Source organism: Tubulanus polymorphus, chromosome 7 (genome assembly GCF_964204645.1).
Source record: "Tubulanus polymorphus chromosome 7, tnTubPoly1.2, whole genome shotgun sequence".
Taxonomy (NCBI): Eukaryota; Metazoa; Nemertea; class Palaeonemertea; order Tubulaniformes; family Tubulanidae; genus Tubulanus; species Tubulanus polymorphus.
The window spans coordinates 14,426,603-14,448,236 of record NC_134031.1 but is presented as its reverse complement, the minus strand read 5'-3'; the positions used below and the strand labels follow the sequence as shown (position 1 = coordinate 14,448,236).

General features: G+C 38.0%; 1 protein-coding gene across 1 annotated transcript; it reads left to right on the top strand.

Annotated features, from left to right (window-relative positions):
• Nucleotides 1–9,811: 9,811 nt before the first annotated feature.
• Nucleotides 9,812–19,905, top strand: LOC141909180 (uncharacterized). Its single transcript, XM_074799565.1, has 10 exons — nt 9,812–10,035; nt 12,263–12,361; nt 12,473–12,543; nt 12,739–12,802; nt 13,229–13,359; nt 13,840–13,925; nt 15,550–15,787; nt 16,004–17,552; nt 18,336–18,427; nt 19,168–19,905. The coding sequence occupies exons 1-10, from the start codon at nt 9,812–9,814 to the stop codon at nt 19,308–19,310; spliced, it is 2,697 nt and encodes an 898-aa protein (XP_074655666.1). The 3' UTR covers nt 19,311–19,905.
• The last annotated feature ends 1,729 nt before the right edge of the window (nt 19,906–21,634 follow it).

Below are 21,634 nucleotides of genomic sequence, written 5' to 3'. Positions count from 1 at the left end.
GTCGACACGTTGATACATGGAATGTTAATGGCTGGCGATGTGAATGTGTCGACATGACAACTTTCTTTGGGATACACATAAACCGAACAACGCAGTAAGCATACGCGAAGGAACTATACTATGCCATACCCAACTTGAGCCGGACAAACATCTCGAAAATCAACTGCCCCGACAGACGAAGACTTACCCACAACCACGCGGCAAGCTGAGACGACTCGCGTAATAAGCCCTGCTAAACCGATTAGTGAAACCAATGAAAGTGCCGATTATAACTTGAACTAACTGCATAGGATCCCGAGGAGCCAAAAACTTTAAGTGACAAGTCGTTCTCAATTCTGAACTTAAATGTCTGCGGTTTGCAGTCGAGGGTTAGTGTACCAGAATTCAGTGGGTTTTTAAAACAGCATGAATTGATTACACTAAATGAAACTAAAATTGATGATACTGATGAAATATGGGTCAACAGTTAATGACTTAGGTTATGATGTTTATTGTAATAATAGACACAAGCTAGCGATAAGTAAATCAGGAGGCATAATCATTGCTGTTAAAAAGAATTAGCACATTTTGTGATAAGATCTTTCCACTTGAGTAACCTCGTATTATGGGTAGAGTTTGACAAGGTTTAATGGGGCACCGATAAGAACTTTGCCAAACTTTTCGATGACTTAAATAATGAATTGTCTATGGTGGCTGATAAGGGCCAAATGCATTAATTTTTACAAGACCTCGATTATAGAAAAACGCAAAACAAAACCTATAGAGCAAAAACGAAAACTTCGTTTTTGCTACCGCGCAAAAACGAACGGGGTAGCAAAAACGAACTTTCGTTTTTGCTACCCCGCACGAACGAATTTCATGGCGCAAGAACGAAAAATCATAGACCAAAAACGAATATTTTCGTTTTTGCGCTATAATATTTCGTTTTTGCGCGGTAGCAAAAACGAAAACTTCGTTTTTGCTCTATAGGTTTCGTTTTGCATTTTTCTATAATCGAGGTCGTGTAAAAATTAATGCATTTGGCCCTTATCAGCCACCATAATTGTCACAGGTCCTAAATGCTGATAATTTATTTCTCATAACTGGGGACTTAAATCTGTATACAAAACCTTACCTGATTTTATAAACCACGACGAATTTTTAATTGAGGAACTAGGCATGGGTGCTATTTTTGATGATGAAACCGCCGCTTTAGTGGAGCTTGATAGACTAGGAATCTGGAATAGAAGCAATACGGATCTCGGAATAAATGACTACGGGTATAGATTGATCGAGTTATGTAAACTATGCAATTTGTTTATCTTAAATGGCCGAGTCGGTAGCGATAAAAACATTGGAAGGTGTACCTGTTTTAAAGGGGAATCAAAGCACCTTAGTTGATTATTTCATTGGATCAGCCAATATTTTTAGAACTGTTCTCGGCTCTAAAGTAGAAGATTTTGACAAATTCTTTTCCGATGTTCATGCGCCAACTAGTTGCCGGTTCAAAAAGGGTGAATTAATAGGTACTATACCTAAGCAGTCTAGCTTGTTAAACCCGCAAAAAATTGAAAAGATTAATCGGAAAAATGAAAAAGTTTATATTTTTAAAAACGAACTTATACAAAACAATAGTCTCCGGTTAAACGAACTTAATACGAGCCTCAAAAAAACAACAATTGGTGCTAGCGACGCAAGTAATATTTTATCTGACATCATTGTCGGCACTGCAGCCTCCGTCATGGATGTGAAAAAGAAAAAAAGCCACACCAACTTGAAACGAAATAGTAAAAAAAACCTTTAGCCCAGAGTTTATAAAATGTAGGATAAATTACCGTACCATGAAATGTAGGTATAAAAGTGCGAGAACCTGCCATAATAAGGTAGAAATAAATAGGGCCCGTAGATGATATAAGAATCAGAACTGACAATAAGAAGAAAGTACGAAATACTAACAACATACTCCGACAAATAAAGCGTCAAGAACCAAAAAACTATTGGAACTTTTTTAAAAATGATAAACCATCCGCATGTAGTGCCTTATTTGAATATCTCTTTAGTTTCTATGTTGATCTTAACAAAAATCCTGTAGACGGGGAAAATTTGCTTGATGCTTTGTTTAACGTTAGTGATAATACTGAAGACGGTGACGACTTACTTAATAGCCACTTTACAGAAGACGAAGTCATTAATGGCATAAAAAGGTTGAAAAATAACAAAGCGCCAGGAATAGACCAAATTGCAAATGAAATTCTTAAGGCATCTCATGCTTTCATATCGCCTACATTGGTCCTATTATTTAACAACATTCTAGATACTGTGGATATACCAGACGCTTGGAGTATTGGCACTATCACCCCCATTTATAAACAGAAAGGTGACGTTACAAACCCTGACAACTATAGATGGATTACCCTTCTTAGCTGCCTATGAAGGTTATTTACTAGCCTAATTAATGACCGCCTTACGGCCTACTTAGAAATGAACTTAGAAATGAATCTTTTGCTGAAGAACCAAGCCGGTTTCAGAAAGGGGCACTCGGTGCTTGATCATATGTTTTCATTGAAGTCAATTTGATATATTCCTGGCTAGTAATAAAAGGCTCTACTGTGTCTTTATCGACTATTGTAAAGCTTTCGACACGATCTGGAGAAAAGCGTTATGGCACAAAATCATAGGCACTGGTGTAACAGGGAAGATCCTTCGGGTAATTACTAATATCTATCAAAATGCCAAGTCGTGTGTTCGTGTAGATGGAATACTGTCAGATTATTTTCTGAGTTTTAAAGGATTGCGGCAAGGTGAAAACCTTTCCCAATCCTTTTCTCAATCTATTTGAACGATATGGAATCATTCCTATATCGGAAAATCGATGTGATGGTATTAATTTCTTTCATGACCAAGAAAACTTAGATTTCTGGTTTAAACTTTTTGTGTTATTTTATGCCGATGATGCTGTGCTTCTAGCAGAAAGCCCGGAGAGTTTACAATATGAAATGGACGTGCCAATTGACTACTGCCAACTTTGGGGACTAGAAATCAATTTGGAAAAAACTTAAGTAATTATCTTTCAGAAAAGAAAGCGTCGTAACCCCCCAGAGTTTTACGATAACAAAATAGAACTGGTGGATTGTTTTAAATACTTAGGTATATTTTTCCGTTACAATGGAAGTTTATCTTCATGTATAGATTCAATAGAAACCCATACAAGAGCAGCCATGTTTTTCGTATTGAAAAAGGTTCAGGAATATTCACTAGGAATAGATCTTGCAAAGCAACTCTTTGACAGTATGGTGGTTCCCGTCTTAACTTTTGGCTGTGAAATCTGGGGTTTTCTAAATTTGAACCGGCTAGAGCAGGGCCGTCGGAACAGGGGTGGCAGGGGCGGCCAAAGCCACCCCACTTTTTTTTCAAAAGCACGCTGTACCGCGTAGCAGCTCGTCGCTCTCTGTACTAAGTAGTTGGCTCACGACTTCTCATCCTTCTGTGAATGAGACCGTGAAATGGCCCCAAAACGCATCTCCGGCGGTTGAATTTTCAAAATTTTTCTAGGGGAGGGCCCCCAGACCACCCTTCAGAAATAAGCCTCGCCACTGAAAAATTCCTTCCGACGGCTCTGTAGAGAGAGTCCAACTAACCTTTTTCAAGTACCTGTTAAAATTAAAAAGATCAACACCAAGTTTTTTTGTTTATAGTGAACTAGGACGATTCCCTCTTTCAATTACCATTAAGAGCAGAATGCTTTATTTCTGGAGAAACCTGTTGAATACTAACAAATTATCATCGTATGTGTATAAAACCCTGTACCGTCACTTTTTAACTGACAGAAACACTAGTAAATGGCTTGACTTCATAAGAAATGTTCTAGAAACCAATGGGTTGGGCGAAATATGGTATACACAGAATACCCCAAATTTAAATAATTTTGCCTCCACCATACAGCAACGCTTAACAGATCAGTTTATCCAACTTTGGCACGAATCCCTAAACAACTCTAACACAGCTATATATTATAAAAATTTCAAAAGTAAATGGGGCTTTGAAGAATACCTCACCACATTACCATCGGACCTAAGAATAATTTTCTGCCGCTTCCGTTGCTCAAACTACAAATTACCCATAGAAACCGGAAGATACAATCGAACCCCCAAGGAGGAAAGAATTTGTAGTCTCTGTGACACTGAAGATGCTGGGGACGAATTTCATCACGTCATTTAATGCCCTTTTTTCCGAAACATCCGCACTAAATGTTTAAAACCATTTTTCAGAACTAGACCAAGCGTTTACAAATTTACCCAACTAATGAAAACTAAAGGGAAACAGCTTAATCAACTCACCAAATTTATCAAAACTGCTTCTAAATTTCTCTAGACCATTTTTGTATATGTTGTTGTATGTTTTTGATTTTGAATCTGTATGTGTATGTGCGTCTTTTTAAGTTAATTACCTGTTAATTGTGAACCGCATTAATTATTGAAATTGTTATAGATTTTGATTTTGTTTTTGTGCTCTAAGCAATTGTATTTTTTCGAGCAATAAAACATATTCTATTCTGTTCTACAGTATACGACTTTATAGTGCGTGTGTTGAATTACACCACTGCGTTATTAGGGCAGTGTTCATATAGCAGTTGACCGATGACAGTCGACACCTTAAGTAATCCACTGAAGAACTGAAGTATGCCATTTGTGTTCATAGTTTTATTTTTTTTTCTCATAAATCCATTGCGTATTATGAAGTTGCGGACGATTCGGATGATATTGGCATTTCGAAACACAAAAAGGCACCCATGTCTATATACCATCGACTATCAGGTTTCTGATTGCCGATTGCCGATTGTCGACCCGAGAAATGGTCGAGTATCAGGTTTCTGATTGCCGATTGTCGACCCGAAAAATGGTCGACAATCAGGTTCCTGATTGCCGATTGTCGACCCGGAAAATGGTCGACAATCAGGTTTCTGATTGCCGATTGCCGATTGTCGACCCGAGAAATGGTCGAGTATCAGGTTTCTGATTGCCGAATGTCGATTGTCGACCCGAGAAATGGTCGACATTCAAGTTTCTGATTGCCGATTGCCGATTGTCGACTTCTGGAAATTACTTCACGTGCCTCCTACTATCGATCTGCGCGTATTAATTCTTTTCTCAGTGAAATTGTTGGACCCACAGATCTACTTTTACTTTTACCTGTTCTGGAGTTGAGCCGTTAGGGTTAGGATCACAGATAGTCCTTATTCATTCCGGCAATTTTATGTTGCGTCGCATCAGGCGCCAATGTCCCCGGTGCTGGTTCATAAGAAAATGCTTTTTCTTCAGTTTCAACTGCTTGTCACGGGGTTTATTTGTTTATTGTATGGGTTAATAGATCGTCGATAGTTAATTTGCGTGTGGGTAGACACGTCGACACGTTGACAGACACACGTAATACTGGCCGGAATGTTAATGGCTGGCGGTGTCACGGCAGTTTATCATGTGTTTGGTCAGGTGATGTGTTTAGTGTATGAGGACAATAGATCGTTAATAGTTAATTTGTGGGTGGGTAGACACGTCGACACGTTGACACATGGAATGTTATTGGCTGGCGATGTGAATGTGTCGACGTGTCAACTTTCTTTAGGATACTGTGCAATACCCTACTTGAGCCAATATTTCATTCCCGGGAAATATTTGTTTTTCACCGTATCAACTCCTGCGCTCCGTAATTTCTGTCTGTATATCAAGTGGGTTTTAGTAACCGTATATTCTATACACGTCCGAGTGGTTGGGCTATATTCTACGACTGTATCACGGTCGTGGTGCGTAGTGGTACAAACGGAAAGAAAAGAAAAAAGAAACAACGACCAGTTCGGCTCAAAACCGATAGCTGAACAAGTCGGTAAATCCAGGGACGTTAAAAGTTTCGTTAAATCAATGGAAATTTTTCCAGCCATAGCATATTTTTTCAATATAGAAATCAGTTTATTTTTTTTCTGCTGCGGATTAAGAAAAAGTAGTGTATGAAATAAAAACCGTCTTCGGTTTATAAAAGGATGAGGGAAATTGATGCTGGGATAATACACATCTCGTCGAAATTAAAAATCAAACCAGTTTATTCGAAATTTCTTGAAACGCACGTAGTTGTGGGGGAATATATACCATTTCAGTTTAAAAAGTGCCCTTCTCTCAATCCTTGATATGTCGTAGACGTTTGACATTTGACAAATATAAGAAAAAAAGAAGAATTCAGGAAATTTGCTTTTGCAAACGTTTTTTTTTCATTATTCCAACGTTGATTTCAATCCGTTTATCTTTTTCTATATTATTTTCCAGGCTACGTGAATACGTTTAGGGGTTGGTCCATTTTTCATCGACCATTTGGCCGACCATTGTAATTTCAAACCAGACGACGGTAACAGATCTGATTGTTAGTCGAGTCTGTAACGGATTCGATTGTTGGTCGTGTTCGTGACTCAGTCAATATCCTGTTTACCTTGATTTCTACTTAGACGAAACGTTTGAAAATCTCAAGCGCAATTCTCCATCGCAAAAACAATTCAAAAACATTAGCTTTTTTATATATTGTCGACCATGACGCGAACGCTGGACAAGAAATTCTTTTTTTGTTGACAGATCGAAAGTGTCATGTCAAAAAATCTTTTGCCGAAGCCTGAATACACACTTGACCGCCGTGGAAAGAACACACGGATATTGGATAACAACTCTGTTCTCGGAAATCGATAGATACCACTACGGTCCAAGATGTGACGTCAAGACAGAGACTCAGAGCTCAATAAAAATAACAAAGTCGACCGGATTATGTCTAGAGAAAAAGATGACATTTTTCAAAACCGACGAAGGATGATAATAGTTGACATATCAATTTCTATGGTTGATAGAATCCTGAGAAAAAGGGGCATCAACTTTAAAAGGGCCAGTATCCATCGGCAGCGAGTGACGCAGATAAAGCGTAGTCTGAGAGTCCTTCCCCAAATAATTTTGGAATTTCATGTTATTTCAAAGCATTTTCCAAGCACTTTGGCCACATAGAAGAGGTATGTCAACGAGGCATATTCCAAATAAAAACTGATCTCAACCTGCCTTTTTATTTGAATTTGTGTAACCCTTATTGGTATATCATGTCATCAGATTTGCGGTGAGACGTACGCATTTCCTTTACATTCAATTTGCTTGTGCTTAAAGATTTTTGGCAAAATATGCACTTTTTGATTAAACTTATAACGTAACAATAATGTATTTTTAGAATAGTGCCCTTTTGAGCAAAGGAGAGTGCCTCATTTTGCCTATTTTAATTAGAAGAATCTATTTTCATTCACATTTTGGTTTAGGCCTAGTACAGAAAGGCAATCATCTTTTATGGCTCACAAATTGTGTGCCATTTTATCTATTTTAAACAAGATTTTTCGAGGGTACTTGCACATGCTGCATGTGCGACAGTCTGGATCCGCGCCTTGCACCAGGTCGTTTTGTCACTGTTAATATTCAAACCAGATAGATATTAATAATGAGTATTTCATCCGTCGATGCTTCGTTCGCCATCTAGCGGTGGGCGTGACTGTGTAGTTTCCATATCATAATATTCTAAGTTTATTTTACCAGCCATCAAAATATAACTCATCAATAGCAGCTAACGGAATAATAAAAAGGTCATCACAAAATTATCAAAGAACTATCAAAACATCAATCAATGAAGTATCAAATTGTGAAATTCTCGAATTCTATGCACGAAAGCAATTTTTACCAAAATTGATATGTCGTGCAGCAGGTCGTGTCAGAAAGAAAAGACAAACGACATGACAATCGACTAGACAAATTAAGAAATCTACAATAATTCGTCCCCGGAGAATTTGGCACATGCGATTTCATATTAGTTTTGACATAAACTAATCCAACTAATGGTGTTTATGATAGAGTTGTTAGGCACTAGTGCACTAGCGAGCATGAATGACCCACTACGGGTTGCATTACTATATTTTTGTTTACTGGTAGTAATTCATTAGTAGGTTTGAGGCGACTTGATACAGCTGAATTGTGTAATCGGCCGACAGGTGTCGCTGGAGAGTGCCTTTTGATTTGAAATACTAGACAGTTTACGATATTATAGTTTATGGAAATAAGTTTGCCAATCACGTAAGCATAAGGTGTGGCCAATAGCCTGGTTATCTGTCAATAGGACAAATGCAGCAGCAATGACCAGAGACAGATATAATCTGAATTACTGAATTAACTGTAGTTGGACTTCGAGGTAAGTTATAAACAGCTTCTTGATATTTTGACATTTCTTTGTTTTGCGATCTGTTCATTCGTTTACCAAACAAGAGGTTTTAACACAGAAATATTCATACAGTTCCCATTGAAACACGCTTTACGAGGAACCAAAACTTAGTAAAAGTTGATTTACTAACTACTCAGACAGGATCAAACAAATTGATGGATAATTGACATAACGACCATATTATAGATATACATTTTGCTGCAGTATTACTCATCGGGTCATCTGTTAACTCAACCAAACGTAGAGTAACGTGATCCTGGGCCAGTTGCTCAAACACTGATGATCAATGAAATATCATATTTCATATATCTTGAGATTAAATTGTGAAGATAGTATTTTGCACACCAGTTGATTTAATCCTCGCGAATACCGGAGACCAGTTGCATGATTTGTGGGGAACTCTAAGCTTTAACATATGTTAATTTTTAACACAAATGCCCACGTGTATTACGCTTTTATACAAATGCTGCTGCTGCACTAGAACACAGTGTAACACAATGATACATCGACATAAATAGGAAGTAAATACACATTAAGCGATCCGGTGATTGTGTGTAGAGCGTAGAGAGCGGCTAATTGAGAGATGGCTAATTTCACGATTAATTGTGTTTTGTATGTGAATTTGATATTCGATATAAAAAGTTAATGGATTGTCAAAAAAACAAACGTGACTCACTCGACAATATAAACACTACACGCACCTAAAGGGAAAATACTTTTATTTCATTGGTATTTTGAATTTTTTATAACGTTTCATTTGAGGCGGGCATGATATTGCTTTGCTTTTAAGTAAATGATGGAATACCGACTAAAATTCTGCCTATGCTGGGATTCGAACCTAAAACACTGAATTGACGACATACCAACTCTTTTCCATATCCAAATAAAAACAGATAATTAGTCGGTTCGAATCCCAGAAACAACAAGATTTATGTTTGGTATTTAACCCGAGCAAGTATATACTTGGTAAATGATATTTTTCGGAGTAAAATGTATTTGCACTTAAAGATAACTTATATTCAAATATGAAAAATGGTCGTCTGATCGACTCATAAACCGGATATTACAGATCTCGTTAAATAAATTAAACGACCCATAAAACTGTACGTAATAATTTTCGATTAAATGCATGGATGATGTTATCGTAAATTGTTTAATAACTGAGTTACCGAAGTCATCTGGGGGCGATTGCATTTAAAAATGTGCTTCGTTTGTTTATTCGCAAAAAGTAACTTAACAGTTTTAACAGTAGCAATGAACAGTTTCATTCAGTCGTTTGTAGCGAGTACTGTGAATGTCGCCGTCTCATTTCATTCATTACAATAAGAGACATTTGTCTCAAAATATGAAATCAACAAGCACAGAGAATCAAAAATAATCCTTAGAAATGCAATCTAAACTGATTGCGATAGAAAAATGAAAGAACTTCGTGTATTTATTTTTAATTTTCTTTGGGAGGACTTTTTCAATAATGCACTTCAGCACGAGTTTTTAAATAGATTACATTTTCATAAAGAAGTCTATGTCGATCTCTGCGTTGACGATTGAAGAAACCATGATGGACATCTACAAAGCACCTAACCCGCAAATCGAGACCAAAGAATCGAATAACATCGATAGTGAACCCAAACCGCTGATGAACCCCCGAACGGAAAAAAATGAAGAACCCAGCCGTGAACATGAATTGCCCAGTGTATTGATGCTGATAAGAAATTATATGGAATCCACCACAATGCATGGAATCAGTTATATCGTTGATTCTACTCCTTTTCTGATCCGCCGGTAAGTCATTTGTCATCCATGTAGGTAATTAGTAATCAATCATAAGGCATTTTCTGACTACAATACATTATATCAAACCGAGACAAAATGCATCTATTTACAAGGTGAATAAATTACCTTAAATACATAGATCGTAGCCTAAAATGTTTGAGTGTTTCTTTAATATGAAGATTAGCTTTATTCCTTAGTGAAAAGGATTTTATTCTATATTAGATTTGTATGGTTGATTTTGTGTGTTGGGATTATAGGATCGTTCTGTTTCATAGTCATCATTCGATACAAGTGAGTTCATAGTTTATTCCTATTTTTTAAGATGTGTAAATGATAGCATTTGCAAAACTGCAACTATACTCGTAGCGAAAGCTGCTCATCTAACTTATGGGGCTTCCGTACTCGTAGTGAAAGCTACTTCACGAGGTTACTGTACGCTGAGGAGCTTTCGCTACTGAAGTCTATCTATTTTAGTAGCGAAAGCTCCACATTTAACTTATAATTCTACTGTACCCGTAGCGAAAGCTTCTCCTTATGAGGCTACTACACTCGTAGCGAAAGCTACTCCTTATGAGGCTACTATACTCGTAGCGAAAGCTACTCCTTATGCGGCTACTGTACTCGTAGCGAAAGCTATTTCTCATGAGGCTACTGAACTCGATGCGAAAGCTATTTCTCATGAGGCTACTGAACTCGATGCGAAAGCTACTCCTTATGAGGCTACTGTACTCGTAGCGACAGCTACTCATTGAACGTATAAGTCTACGGTACTCGATGCGAAAGCTACTCCTTGAAAGCTACTCATTTAACTAATGAGGCTACCGCGCTCGAAGCGAAAGCTACGTACTCATTGAACGTATGAGTCTACTGTACTCGCAGTGAAAGCTATTCCTCGCGAGGCTACCGTACTCGTAGTAAACGCTACTCATTTATGAGGCTGCTTTATTCGTAGCGAAAGCTACTCATTTAATTAAAGGCTACTATACTCGTGGCAAAAGCTACTCATTCAACGACTACTGTATTTAGGCCTGGTGAAAGTTCATATCTTTTATAAATCAAATTAACGTACGAAGTACTAATTGTGTTCATGTTTACTGATTCATATCACAAACTTATAAAACGAAACATGATTCTCTTCATAGTTGCATAGACGTTAGGATATATCTGAATGGATATATGTTATCAGTTAAATCAGTATATTCAAATATCCTCCGATAACATAACATTGTTTCATCAAATGAAATTGCAAGTATTTTTTGACGCCTTGTAAAACGTTACCATTATGAAACCTAAGCAACGTTAAGCATTCAGCATTTTACAAACGACAACCGTAAATCGATTGCGCAAAACGTCACAGGTCTATGTGTACACATAAACGCTATTTGGCAAAACATTATTGATAAATATGTAGAATGTCTTCCTGTGATTATATAATGAGCCCTATTTGAACGTCGAAATGTTATATTGCATTGAATACTCATGAATTTATTGTAATAGAAATGGATGTATGATTATATCAGAAGCGGCAAGCATAAATAGAAATGATGAGTAAATCGGATTATTCGGTTGAATGGCGGATGTATACACGGTACGGAAATCTGATATAAAAGTCAGACCCTGACATGGAATGCTGGTCGAATGACGAAAGCTATATACGATCTGTGTAGGGCCGGCGTGAATTTTATCGACAGTTACAAGCGGTCAATATAAAAACGTGTAAACATATAATTCCAATATTAAACTACAGTTTTAGAAAATATGTTCGATATCAGGGCCGGATATGCCGGTTTCATGAGAACGATCCCGATTTGCAATTTATAATAGCATAGCTGTCGTATACGGCTCCACGACTTCTGATGGCATGTGTTTCAGGTGACAATTCAGTTCAATTCGTTATTGATCCTTATTTTAAACATTACATATAAGATTCCGAAATTCAATAAAGTTACAAATTTCAAAATAAGAAAATAAAACATAAAAACACATGCGTAATTCATACAGAATAACATAAACAAGAAATGACGTCCACTTCTACCCAGACTCAAGAGGATCGAGTCAGAAGCCCCGGGACGACTTAATTAGCCCGGTCGACCTGCTACCCAATCACCAAATCTCACAATTCCCCAAATTTCTTAAAACTTCGATTTCAAATTTGCAATTCCACATTAGCTTATCCCAAAATTCTACAAAATTAAAGGCGTCAAATGATTTATCAAAATTGATTTTCTTGTTATAGCTATTTTGCATCTCACCCAATCGCGGTATCGGTTACTGTCAATAGAAACGACTCGGTACGATTTCCATTGGTTACAATCTGTAATCCAAACATGTGCCAGTGAGTATAAGCATTTTTGGGGATCCAGAAATTAATTCATTATAAGCAAAAAAATAAACAATTTTTGATTTATATAGTTTGTTTCATGGTGAGATATTCGACTATTTGCAGGATCACAAATTCTTATAAAGAAAAGTGGATCGATTTTTTTAGTAACGTTGACAGAGGTCCAGAAATTTCAGGTAATCAAAACAGCTGTCAATAAATTGTTATCGTTACTGGGTGAATTTAGGGTTCACCGCGATTCGAATTGTGTTGTACTAGTCCCATTTAACAGTGTTTTTGGTTCGAATCCTGGTGATTTTCAGAATCTTATGACAGGTCGCTTTTACTCCCTTATAAATCGAGCCTTTCATTTCATTTTTTTTTCACACAAGGCATGTCAAATTTGAGTAAGGTCTACGAAGGATGTCGGCAGGACATAAACGACCTCATATCAGGGTAAGTGACGAAGTTGGAAACATAGAGGACGTAGAGAAAATTCATAAACTTGAATTCTGTTGTACGAAATACTAGTTTGACTTTACATTCTTTCAATATTGAGTGACAAGTTCAGTTTTTCTTTCAATATTTCTAAATGCCTAGTTATAACATAATGGTTAAGGATTTGATATACCACATGACGAGGTTTAGTTTTCACAATATTCATAAAAGACCTTTGATATTATTTAATTATAACATTGTTAATAATTCCATTTCTAATATATCAAATGATGAAACCTAGTTTTCGCGATGGATTAAATTCCTTTGCAATGAGTTTCATCCTAAAATTCCCCCAAAAATAATTCACATTTGATATGCCAAATGGCGAGGTTTAGTATACGCGATGTTTTAAAGGTCTATGGTACTTTTCTTTCTAATACACAGTTGTAAATGGAAAGGCGAACTGTGCGATGTCGATGACTTTTACCCAATTGTAACTTCTGCTTATGGCGTCTGTTATACGTTTAAACCGTTTGTGAATTCGCATAACGGCAGCCTGGACATGACACAACCCGGTAATAATTTCACAGTCACTGAAATATATATATACGTACAATTTGAGACTTTTTTTTACGACGAGACCCCTGTAAGACATCAAATAGTGGGAATGCAAAACTATTGAAATCTTAATTTTGAATAGATTTCATTTAAGAAATTCTGACTCATCTCTTTATTATTATGAAAAAGGTACCTACTTTTACAAACATAAACATAGTACACGATTTACTAATGACTTACACAAGATTGAAATCTGATGGTGAAGTGTTAATGTGAAAAAAACTGCATGCTAAAATTGAATGTTTCTATTAACAGTTGTGGTCTTGCTATAATTTGAGATACCCGGTATTGGCATCAACCATAATGAGACTCTAATATTTATCATTTTCTGTCAGGATCCAGTTCCGCAAATGTTTCAGTTATAAGAACTGTAGAACTGTTTCGAGTTTATATGAACAGAAATGGGAAAACATGATTTCCTTTTTAATTCGTTTTAGGTTTATATTCCGGTTTGAGAATAGTGGCGAACGTCGAATCCTACGAATATATAAGCGGGAATTATGAAGGTGCAAGTGGACTCATTGTACGTAAATTTACCTGAGATTGTTTTTGTGAATAAATTTATTTGATACATTCTATTTGATTCTAAGTTGGATTGCTCCAGAACTTACATACGTTCAAAGGGTAAATTCAAAATGTCAGTCCTAGGTAAAAGTATTCATTTCAACCACTTGGCCCAATAGTCTATATCAACTTTGAGTACTTTGCCCAATCATGCAAAATATATCTATAACTGAGCTTCCAGAACTACGTTATATAATGATATTCTATTAGTTATGCCGTCACGTATCACTTCATAGCATCAGTTAATAGCTAATCAGTCTAGACCGTAATAGGTTTAACGATATGCCAGTTTCATTAAGTCCATAGGGAGAGTGAAAATGTGGTAAATCAAAAATCATATTTGTTGAATTGAACAAGCTCTCAGCTCCGGTTTCATAGCAAACACTATTATTTGATCTGAAGGGGTATGCTAGAAATCTAATCTAATCTAATAATTATGAATAATGCATTTTACTTGTGACCATTAGTATTGAGATTTAATTAGACCGCAGTGTTTGCAACCGTAATTATGATAACAAATTACGGCAAAAAGATGCATTTTCATTTTTTTGCCATCAGTATTTAGTTGATTAGACCACACCAAGTGCTTGTAACAGTAATTATAGTTACAAATATCGGCTAAAATATGCATTTTTATTGTTGCCATTAGTATTTAGTGAATTAGACCACACCCAGTGTTTGCAACGGTAATTATGATTGCAAGATATCGGCTAAAAGACGTATTTCCATTGTTACCATAAGTACCGGGGTATTTAGTTGATTAGACCACACCCAGTGTTAGTAACGGTAGTTACAATTTTAAATAACGACTATAAAGACGTATTTCCATGGTAACCATAAGTATTTAGTCGATTAAAATCACATAAAGTGTTTGTAACGGTAATTATAATATAAGATTACGGCTAAAAGACGTGTTTTCATTGATACCATAAGTATTTAGTTAATTAGACCACTCCCAGTGTTTGTAACGATAATTATGATTTCAGATAATGGCGCATGAGCAAGGTGAGCTCCCCCTACCGGAATATGGGACACATGTGACTCCAGGAACCGAGACTTCTCTTGCTGTAGAACTTATCGAGGTAGAATTACTGTCAAATAATCATTTTTTTTGCAGAGAAAATACAATTTGATTGACTAGCCTATATTCTAGCTTGTAACAAGCCCGAACTACTCGCAAAATAGATACTTTATTGATATGAACAGTGCGCTACTAGTATTCGAAGACTGTATTGAGGACGTATTCTTTGGTACATGACTAAAAACTTCTTGACGTTACCCCTAAAATCTGAATAGTCGTTCCTTCAAAATGCGGATAAGTTTTCATTCTTAATACTGCAAAAATCGATATACACATTAAATACTTACACATAGTGCTTTAGAATGAAGTGCTTTTGAATGGGATTCGAACCTACGAATTGGTGGTAGCTTAAATATGCAAATTATTGAAGACTTGACGTTCATGGGTTCGAATCCCGTTTGATAAACACATTTTCTAATGAACGAAGTTGTGTATTGACAGGATCGCGTATCCTTTGAATACGTTAATGAGGATTTCGCGTACGTATCAATTCTTCTTTCAGAATATAAACCTGCCTCCGCCGCATTGGAACTGCTCGGAGCGCCCTCTGGCGTTATTTAAACACTACACCCACGGGAAATGCATGGAAGAATGTTTTATCAATTACATCGTGAAGAGATTCAACTGCGTCCCGCGACCGTTGATAAATAACGAATACACAAGACCCGAATCCGAGTGGCCTGAATTTAACCGGCCAGACTGCGACGGATACAAAGTTCTCGCCATTAAAAAAGCCAAAGGTAAAAATCATGAAATTCGCTAACTCAAAAATATATCTGGCGTCTAGAATTAGTATTTTGAAAATTCCAGTTTTAAAGAGGTTTAACGTTTGACTCTTGAGTCGAAAATTAATTTCAAACTTTTCTCAGAATCAATTCTTACTCACAACTATTGAACCGGGCCCAGAATTAAATCTTAATACACAACTCGGGAACTGGATCCTGCTTTTTTTCCAGGTGAATTTTACAAAGTGGTCAGAAATTCTGCCTGCAAATGCCCGGATAGCTGCAAAAAACATACCTACGACATAACTACGTCACAATCCAGTATTGGAGACAGTGTGTTCGATTTATTTAATAAAAAAGGTACCGCAAAATTGGGCAGGCAATACCTACCCAAATACAAGGAGGCAACTTTAATGAAAACAATGCTCACTGACCAAAGGCTAGGTATCGAAGCTCGCAGGTTGCAAGATTTGCGTAGAAAAATGAACAGTCTATCCTACGACCTTGTCCGAATCAAACAAAACTTATTCGACAAGGAACTGAAGACGGCCATTCTCGGGTTGACCGGCGGTGATCAGGGTCGGGTTCAGTTCGGCCGGTGCGTCGATGAGGTTTTACGAATCACAGAAAACGAATTTGCCCAAAATTTGACTTTAATTTCACATCATGCCAAGGTCATAGCCGATATCATGTCGAGGCTGGTGGCCACTTACGAAAACTACACACCCGAACGAGGGGACGGCCATATTGAATATCTAACTTCCGGTTTGAACGATTTGTTTGACGAAATCTCCAAAGCGATTGAGGCAGGAGATTCGTATTACACGACTGAGATATTCGGTGACGTCATGTCTAATGCGGAACCGCAGAGAACGCAACGTCATCAATTTCGGCGCTCGCTTAACGAAACGGCATTGTTCGTTAACTCTTTGAACTTTACCGACAGTAGCAGGCGAATTTTGGACACAAGTAAACTCAGGCAGCTGGATTTTGAATTTCGCACAAAAGCGGTTCCGATGGCTAAATCGGGTTATGGGTACTTTATAGACCATTGGGAATACGTGAAATCAACGCACAGCAATCTAACGGCTAAATTGAGCGCATCTGAAACCATCTTCAGAAAGGGTCCGGTAAGCTGGAACGTGCCCGGCGTCCGTAATAACGAGCTCTCCCGACTAGACCCTTTCATTATTGAGTTGAAGGAAAAATGGATGCAATTACAAGACGAATTTTTCGACGATGTATCCATGACGACCGACGTACGCGTTAAAATATTCAAAGCAATCGGACAAGACGTGAGTCGCGTGAAGAGTTTCCTAGCAACCGTCAAAAACGATTATAAGCGTCTGGAGCAAATAACGGAGACGATCCTCAACGATGTAGCTGCCATCTATCGGCTGGCCATCGCAACAGTATTCCCACCGTTCAACGGGACAACAAAGAGCGCCACCTATCTTCAACATGACGTTGGCAAGTACGGTATCTACCAGAAATATAGATTGCTTTGGACGACGCCGATGAACTGGACTGGAATGACCTCGGACAGGGCGTACATGCGAGACTTATTCGACGATTATCTGGTCGTACAATTCAGCGAGAAATACCTGTCGTCCAGGGAGCAGAGGGTCGACTATGAGCAGAGCGTCTTCGATTTGATCTATCAACAATTAGAGGGTTATCGCAGTGACACGTTACTACATTTATACGATCTTCGAGATACGATTCAAAAATTCCTTCTTGAAATCGACTTAGATAGATATGACAGACATATGTTTATAAGGTAGAGAATAAGATTCAAGGCCCAATATTGGACACAGTGAAGGCCATCGCCTATTTCTATAGCCAAATACTTACGACTCAGTCTCATCTTGATGGTTACAATATAAGACAAGTCGAAGCTTATTTTGATTGTTTAACCAATCTAACAACTTAGGTCTAAGCTCCTTTAGGTTCTATAATCAATCTAACTACAGTGTTAAGCCGCGGACACACTGGGCGATTTCGTCGGCCGACGAGATCGGCCGACGAAATCGCCGCCGATTTTATGACCGATTTGATCGCCGACAGGCCCGGACACACTGGGCGATTTCGTCGGCGACGAAATCGGCGAACAGCGCCGCTTATTTTGAAACGACCAGCTGCTAGCGCCACCTTTAATAAATCAAAGAGCGGTGATTGGCTGGTTAATACGGCGCTCGAGGCGACTGATCGCCGTACCCGGACACACTGGGCGATTCTGTCGCCGGCGACGAAATCGCCGGCGACAGAATCCAACATGTTGGATTCGGGCGATTTCGTCGGCCGACTAAATCGCCGAAGGCGATTGCCCGGACACACTGGGCGATTTTACCGGCGATTTCGTCGGGCGACGAAATCGGGCGACCAAATCGCCCAGTGTGTCCGGGCCTATAGGCCTTGTTCATTCTGGAATAAGAAATCTGATGACACCATTATTAGGTCTATCAGGACATACACGGGTCATCAATATTCATGGATATCAAAAATCATAGTCCTATTTCGTTGGTTGTCAATTAATTTTCCATCGTTTGTTTCTTTTCCGTAGGAATAACATGATTTTATTGAACATGTATTTCAAAGAGTTGAGTTACAGGAAAATCGAACAATACCCAGATTATGGAATGTTTTCATTCCTCGGTAAGTAGAACTAAACGCAACCATTCAGTAAATGTGGCCACTAGTAAAACACCCTATGATATCATCGATTCGATTTTCAGTTTGTTATCCGATTTTTTAATGAATCAAAAAAGTTAAACGAATCAACCCGTCATTCAAATGATGTACTCGTCCGTAATGATCTGAAAACTAAATATTAGACGCTAACGATACCCCAGCACTAACTTTTAGATTAACAACTGTGTATCGTTAAACAGTGTAAAGGCCACGCAAAAAACCGTCGTTCGTTTCTCATCAGTTTCATTTTCCGCGCGCGTCAAAACACTACGTCAGTAAAAAATAAGAAATAGAAAAGCGCATCCAGCGTGCAGAAATCTTGTTTGTTTGTTTTTGTAAAACACTCCCGCACACACATCCGATGAACAACCTGATCACACTTTAATGTTTTTCTTCATGGTCGCTACCCAATTGTTACCGTAGCGGGTGTGTATTTCGGTAACGAAGCGCTTTCCATCCCGATTCAAGGTCGTTAACGCCTAAATTTCCCCATTTAAAAAATGGAAAAATCGTCACCCTCGTCACTTTTGGAATTTTGAATTAGGCTTTTATTTCTATTTCTTTTTTTAAATGGTGGTAAAAATAGAAAACCTGCCGCCCTAGTCACTTTTCCAAAAGGGCTGATGAAAACCTCGGTATTTCTTAGCGTGGCCTAAGATCGCCAAAGCAGTCCATCGCTTAATTTTACTGTAACTGTTTTACAGGTGAAGTCGGTGGTTACATGGGTTTATTACTCGGCGCTAGTATCTTCACGCTGTTTGAAATTGTTGACTTGATTCTGCATAACGTGGCTAAATCAATCTACTTCCGGCACTGTCGCCGGGAAAACAGGAACGACCGAAGATGAAAGTTTAAACATTTACGAAATTCATTTTTTTTTTCAACATTTGATTTTCTTCATATTTTATTCTAAGGAAGAAACGGGTGATGATCTTTAAAAAGCACTAGTTTTGTAAACGTTTTCACATTCTGTGATTTAAATAAAATTTGTTCATGCACTAAAACAACATGAAGGACATATATATTCTATAACTCTAAAAATATGATAAAATTGCTAACAATATTGAATGAGATTTTTTCCTATTTTTTCCTATTCCAACAGTAATCATATATCAATATGTATTTACCCAATAACAAATACGATATAAAAGCAATAAAGATATATCTGAAACAGATTATATTAATTCAACCAATTGTGCAGGTCGGAAATTAATGAATTAATGAATTGAGGAAAAACAAATATTTACCCAGGCATTCGTTCATTGAGATTCACGTCATTTAACGAATAAAAAATGGCGGATAAATGTTTTGAAAATATTAACAATATCTTATACTTTTGAATAAATAAATTGGTTATTAACATCTAACATGAAACGCTTGTTTTCGATTGGTCGATCCGATAGTTTAACTTGAGCCATTCAGATCGATCGATTGGCGTAGAATCAATCATACATGGACCAATCAGTGTATAGTTTACATAGAAATCAAATTATACACCAATCAGATGGGGTTTTACATATATGACTCGAATTTGTATGCAGATGTAATGCATACGTGAAAATTGTCCAACCAGAGGTGTGTTACATTCAAAGGCTCGGTAGATAGGCCGATCAGAGTGGGTTTCGAATGTAGGACTCGGTAAATAGGCCATTTTAAAGTGGGTTTTACATATGGGACTCGATAGATAGGCCAATCAGAGTGGGATTTACATATGGGTTTCGGTATATAGGCCAATGAGAGTGGGTTTTAATTATAGGACTCGATAAATAGGCCAATCAGAATGGGTTCTACATATGGGACCCGGTAAATAGGCCAATCAGAATGGGATTTATATATGGGACTCGGTATATAGGCCAATCAGAGTAGGTTTTACATGTGGATGTGATTCGGTAAATAGGCCAATCAGAGCGGGTTTTACATATGGGACTCGGTATATAGGCCAATCAGAGTGAGTTCTAAATATGGGACTCGGTAAATAGGCCAATCAGAGTAGGTTGATCAATTGATTAATCACAATGAATGTTGAGATTCTGCTCGCGCACCTGCACGACTAAAAACGACAACTTTGATTTTGTCTGCTTCCGGTTTCTCACACGAAACAGCAACTACAGCAGAAAGATGCTTGCACAATGGTCGTTACTAAAGCAGCGACGAATATGAATACGTAGATGACGGTCATCACGTATAAAGCGCCTCCACTGAGTATAGTCAGAACAACAGCGACCATGGCGGTTAAAGCCATCGCTATACAACTGGCCACAGCTGAAATTATAGCAAATACCATACATGGGGTCGTGAGGTTGTTGCGCTTGATGATCTGAGTACCTAAAATACCAGTAATAATCAGCAATATTCCGCACCATATACCAGAGTAGTACATGTTACTCTTATATTGAGTCAGATATACAATCTGCATTATCATAGCTACGATACCGAATGTGAAATTAATCAGTCCTAACACACGATGCGCTTTACCGCGTGGTAGTTTCATATGCGGTCGCGTCATGGCGGGCTGTACCATATAGACAGCTCCAGGATAGGGCTGTCCTGTAGTTCCTGGGCCTCCGGGATAGAGCTGCATCCCTGCTGCTCCTGGACCTCCGGGATAGGGCTGCATCCCTGCTGCTCCTGGGCCTCCGGGATTCGGCTGCATCCCTGCTGCTCCTGGGCCTCCGGGATATGGCTGCATCCCTGCTGCTCCTGGACCTCCAGGATAGGGCTGCATCCCTACTGCACCAGGGCCTTCATAATCTCCAGGATAACCAGGCGTTTGTTGTTGCCAGTGTTGAGGTTGTTGAGGATAAGGTACTTGTTGGTCTGTAGGAGTTTGCCACTGTTTGTCTGGGTGTGGCGCCGGTGTCGGTTGCAGCTCCATCGGAAATCTAGATATCAAACAGATAGATTTACAAGAGTTATAAATAATTGAATATATCAAATCGAAGCGAGTTTCAATATACCGGTACGGGAGACTCGCGATTGAGTATAGAATATAATCTAGAATATACGTAACTGAAACAGTTTGACATATTGTGGTCCTAGTTACTTATTAATCGAGTTTGACTTATAAGTGAAAATACGTCGATTTCCGATGTTTTATTATCTCAATTGGCTGTGATTTGAGTTGAGTTAAATCATGGTTTGAAATCTATACTAAAACCAGAAGTGGCCCCT

What these genes read in the sequence shown, in the direction of transcription:
- LOC141909180 (XM_074799565.1), top strand. Translation starts at nt 9,812, where the DNA reads ATGGACATCTACAAAGCACCTAACCCGCAAATCGAGACCAAAGAATCG. An exon ending in ATAAACGACCTCATATCAGG is followed by an intron (nt 12,803 to 13,228) that starts GTAAGTGACGAA and finishes TCTAATACACAG; the next exon opens with TTGTAAATGGAAAGGCGAAC. An exon ending in CGCCATTAAAAAAGCCAAAG is followed by an intron (nt 15,788 to 16,003) that starts GTAAAAATCATG and finishes CTTTTTTTCCAG; the next exon opens with GTGAATTTTACAAAGTGGTC.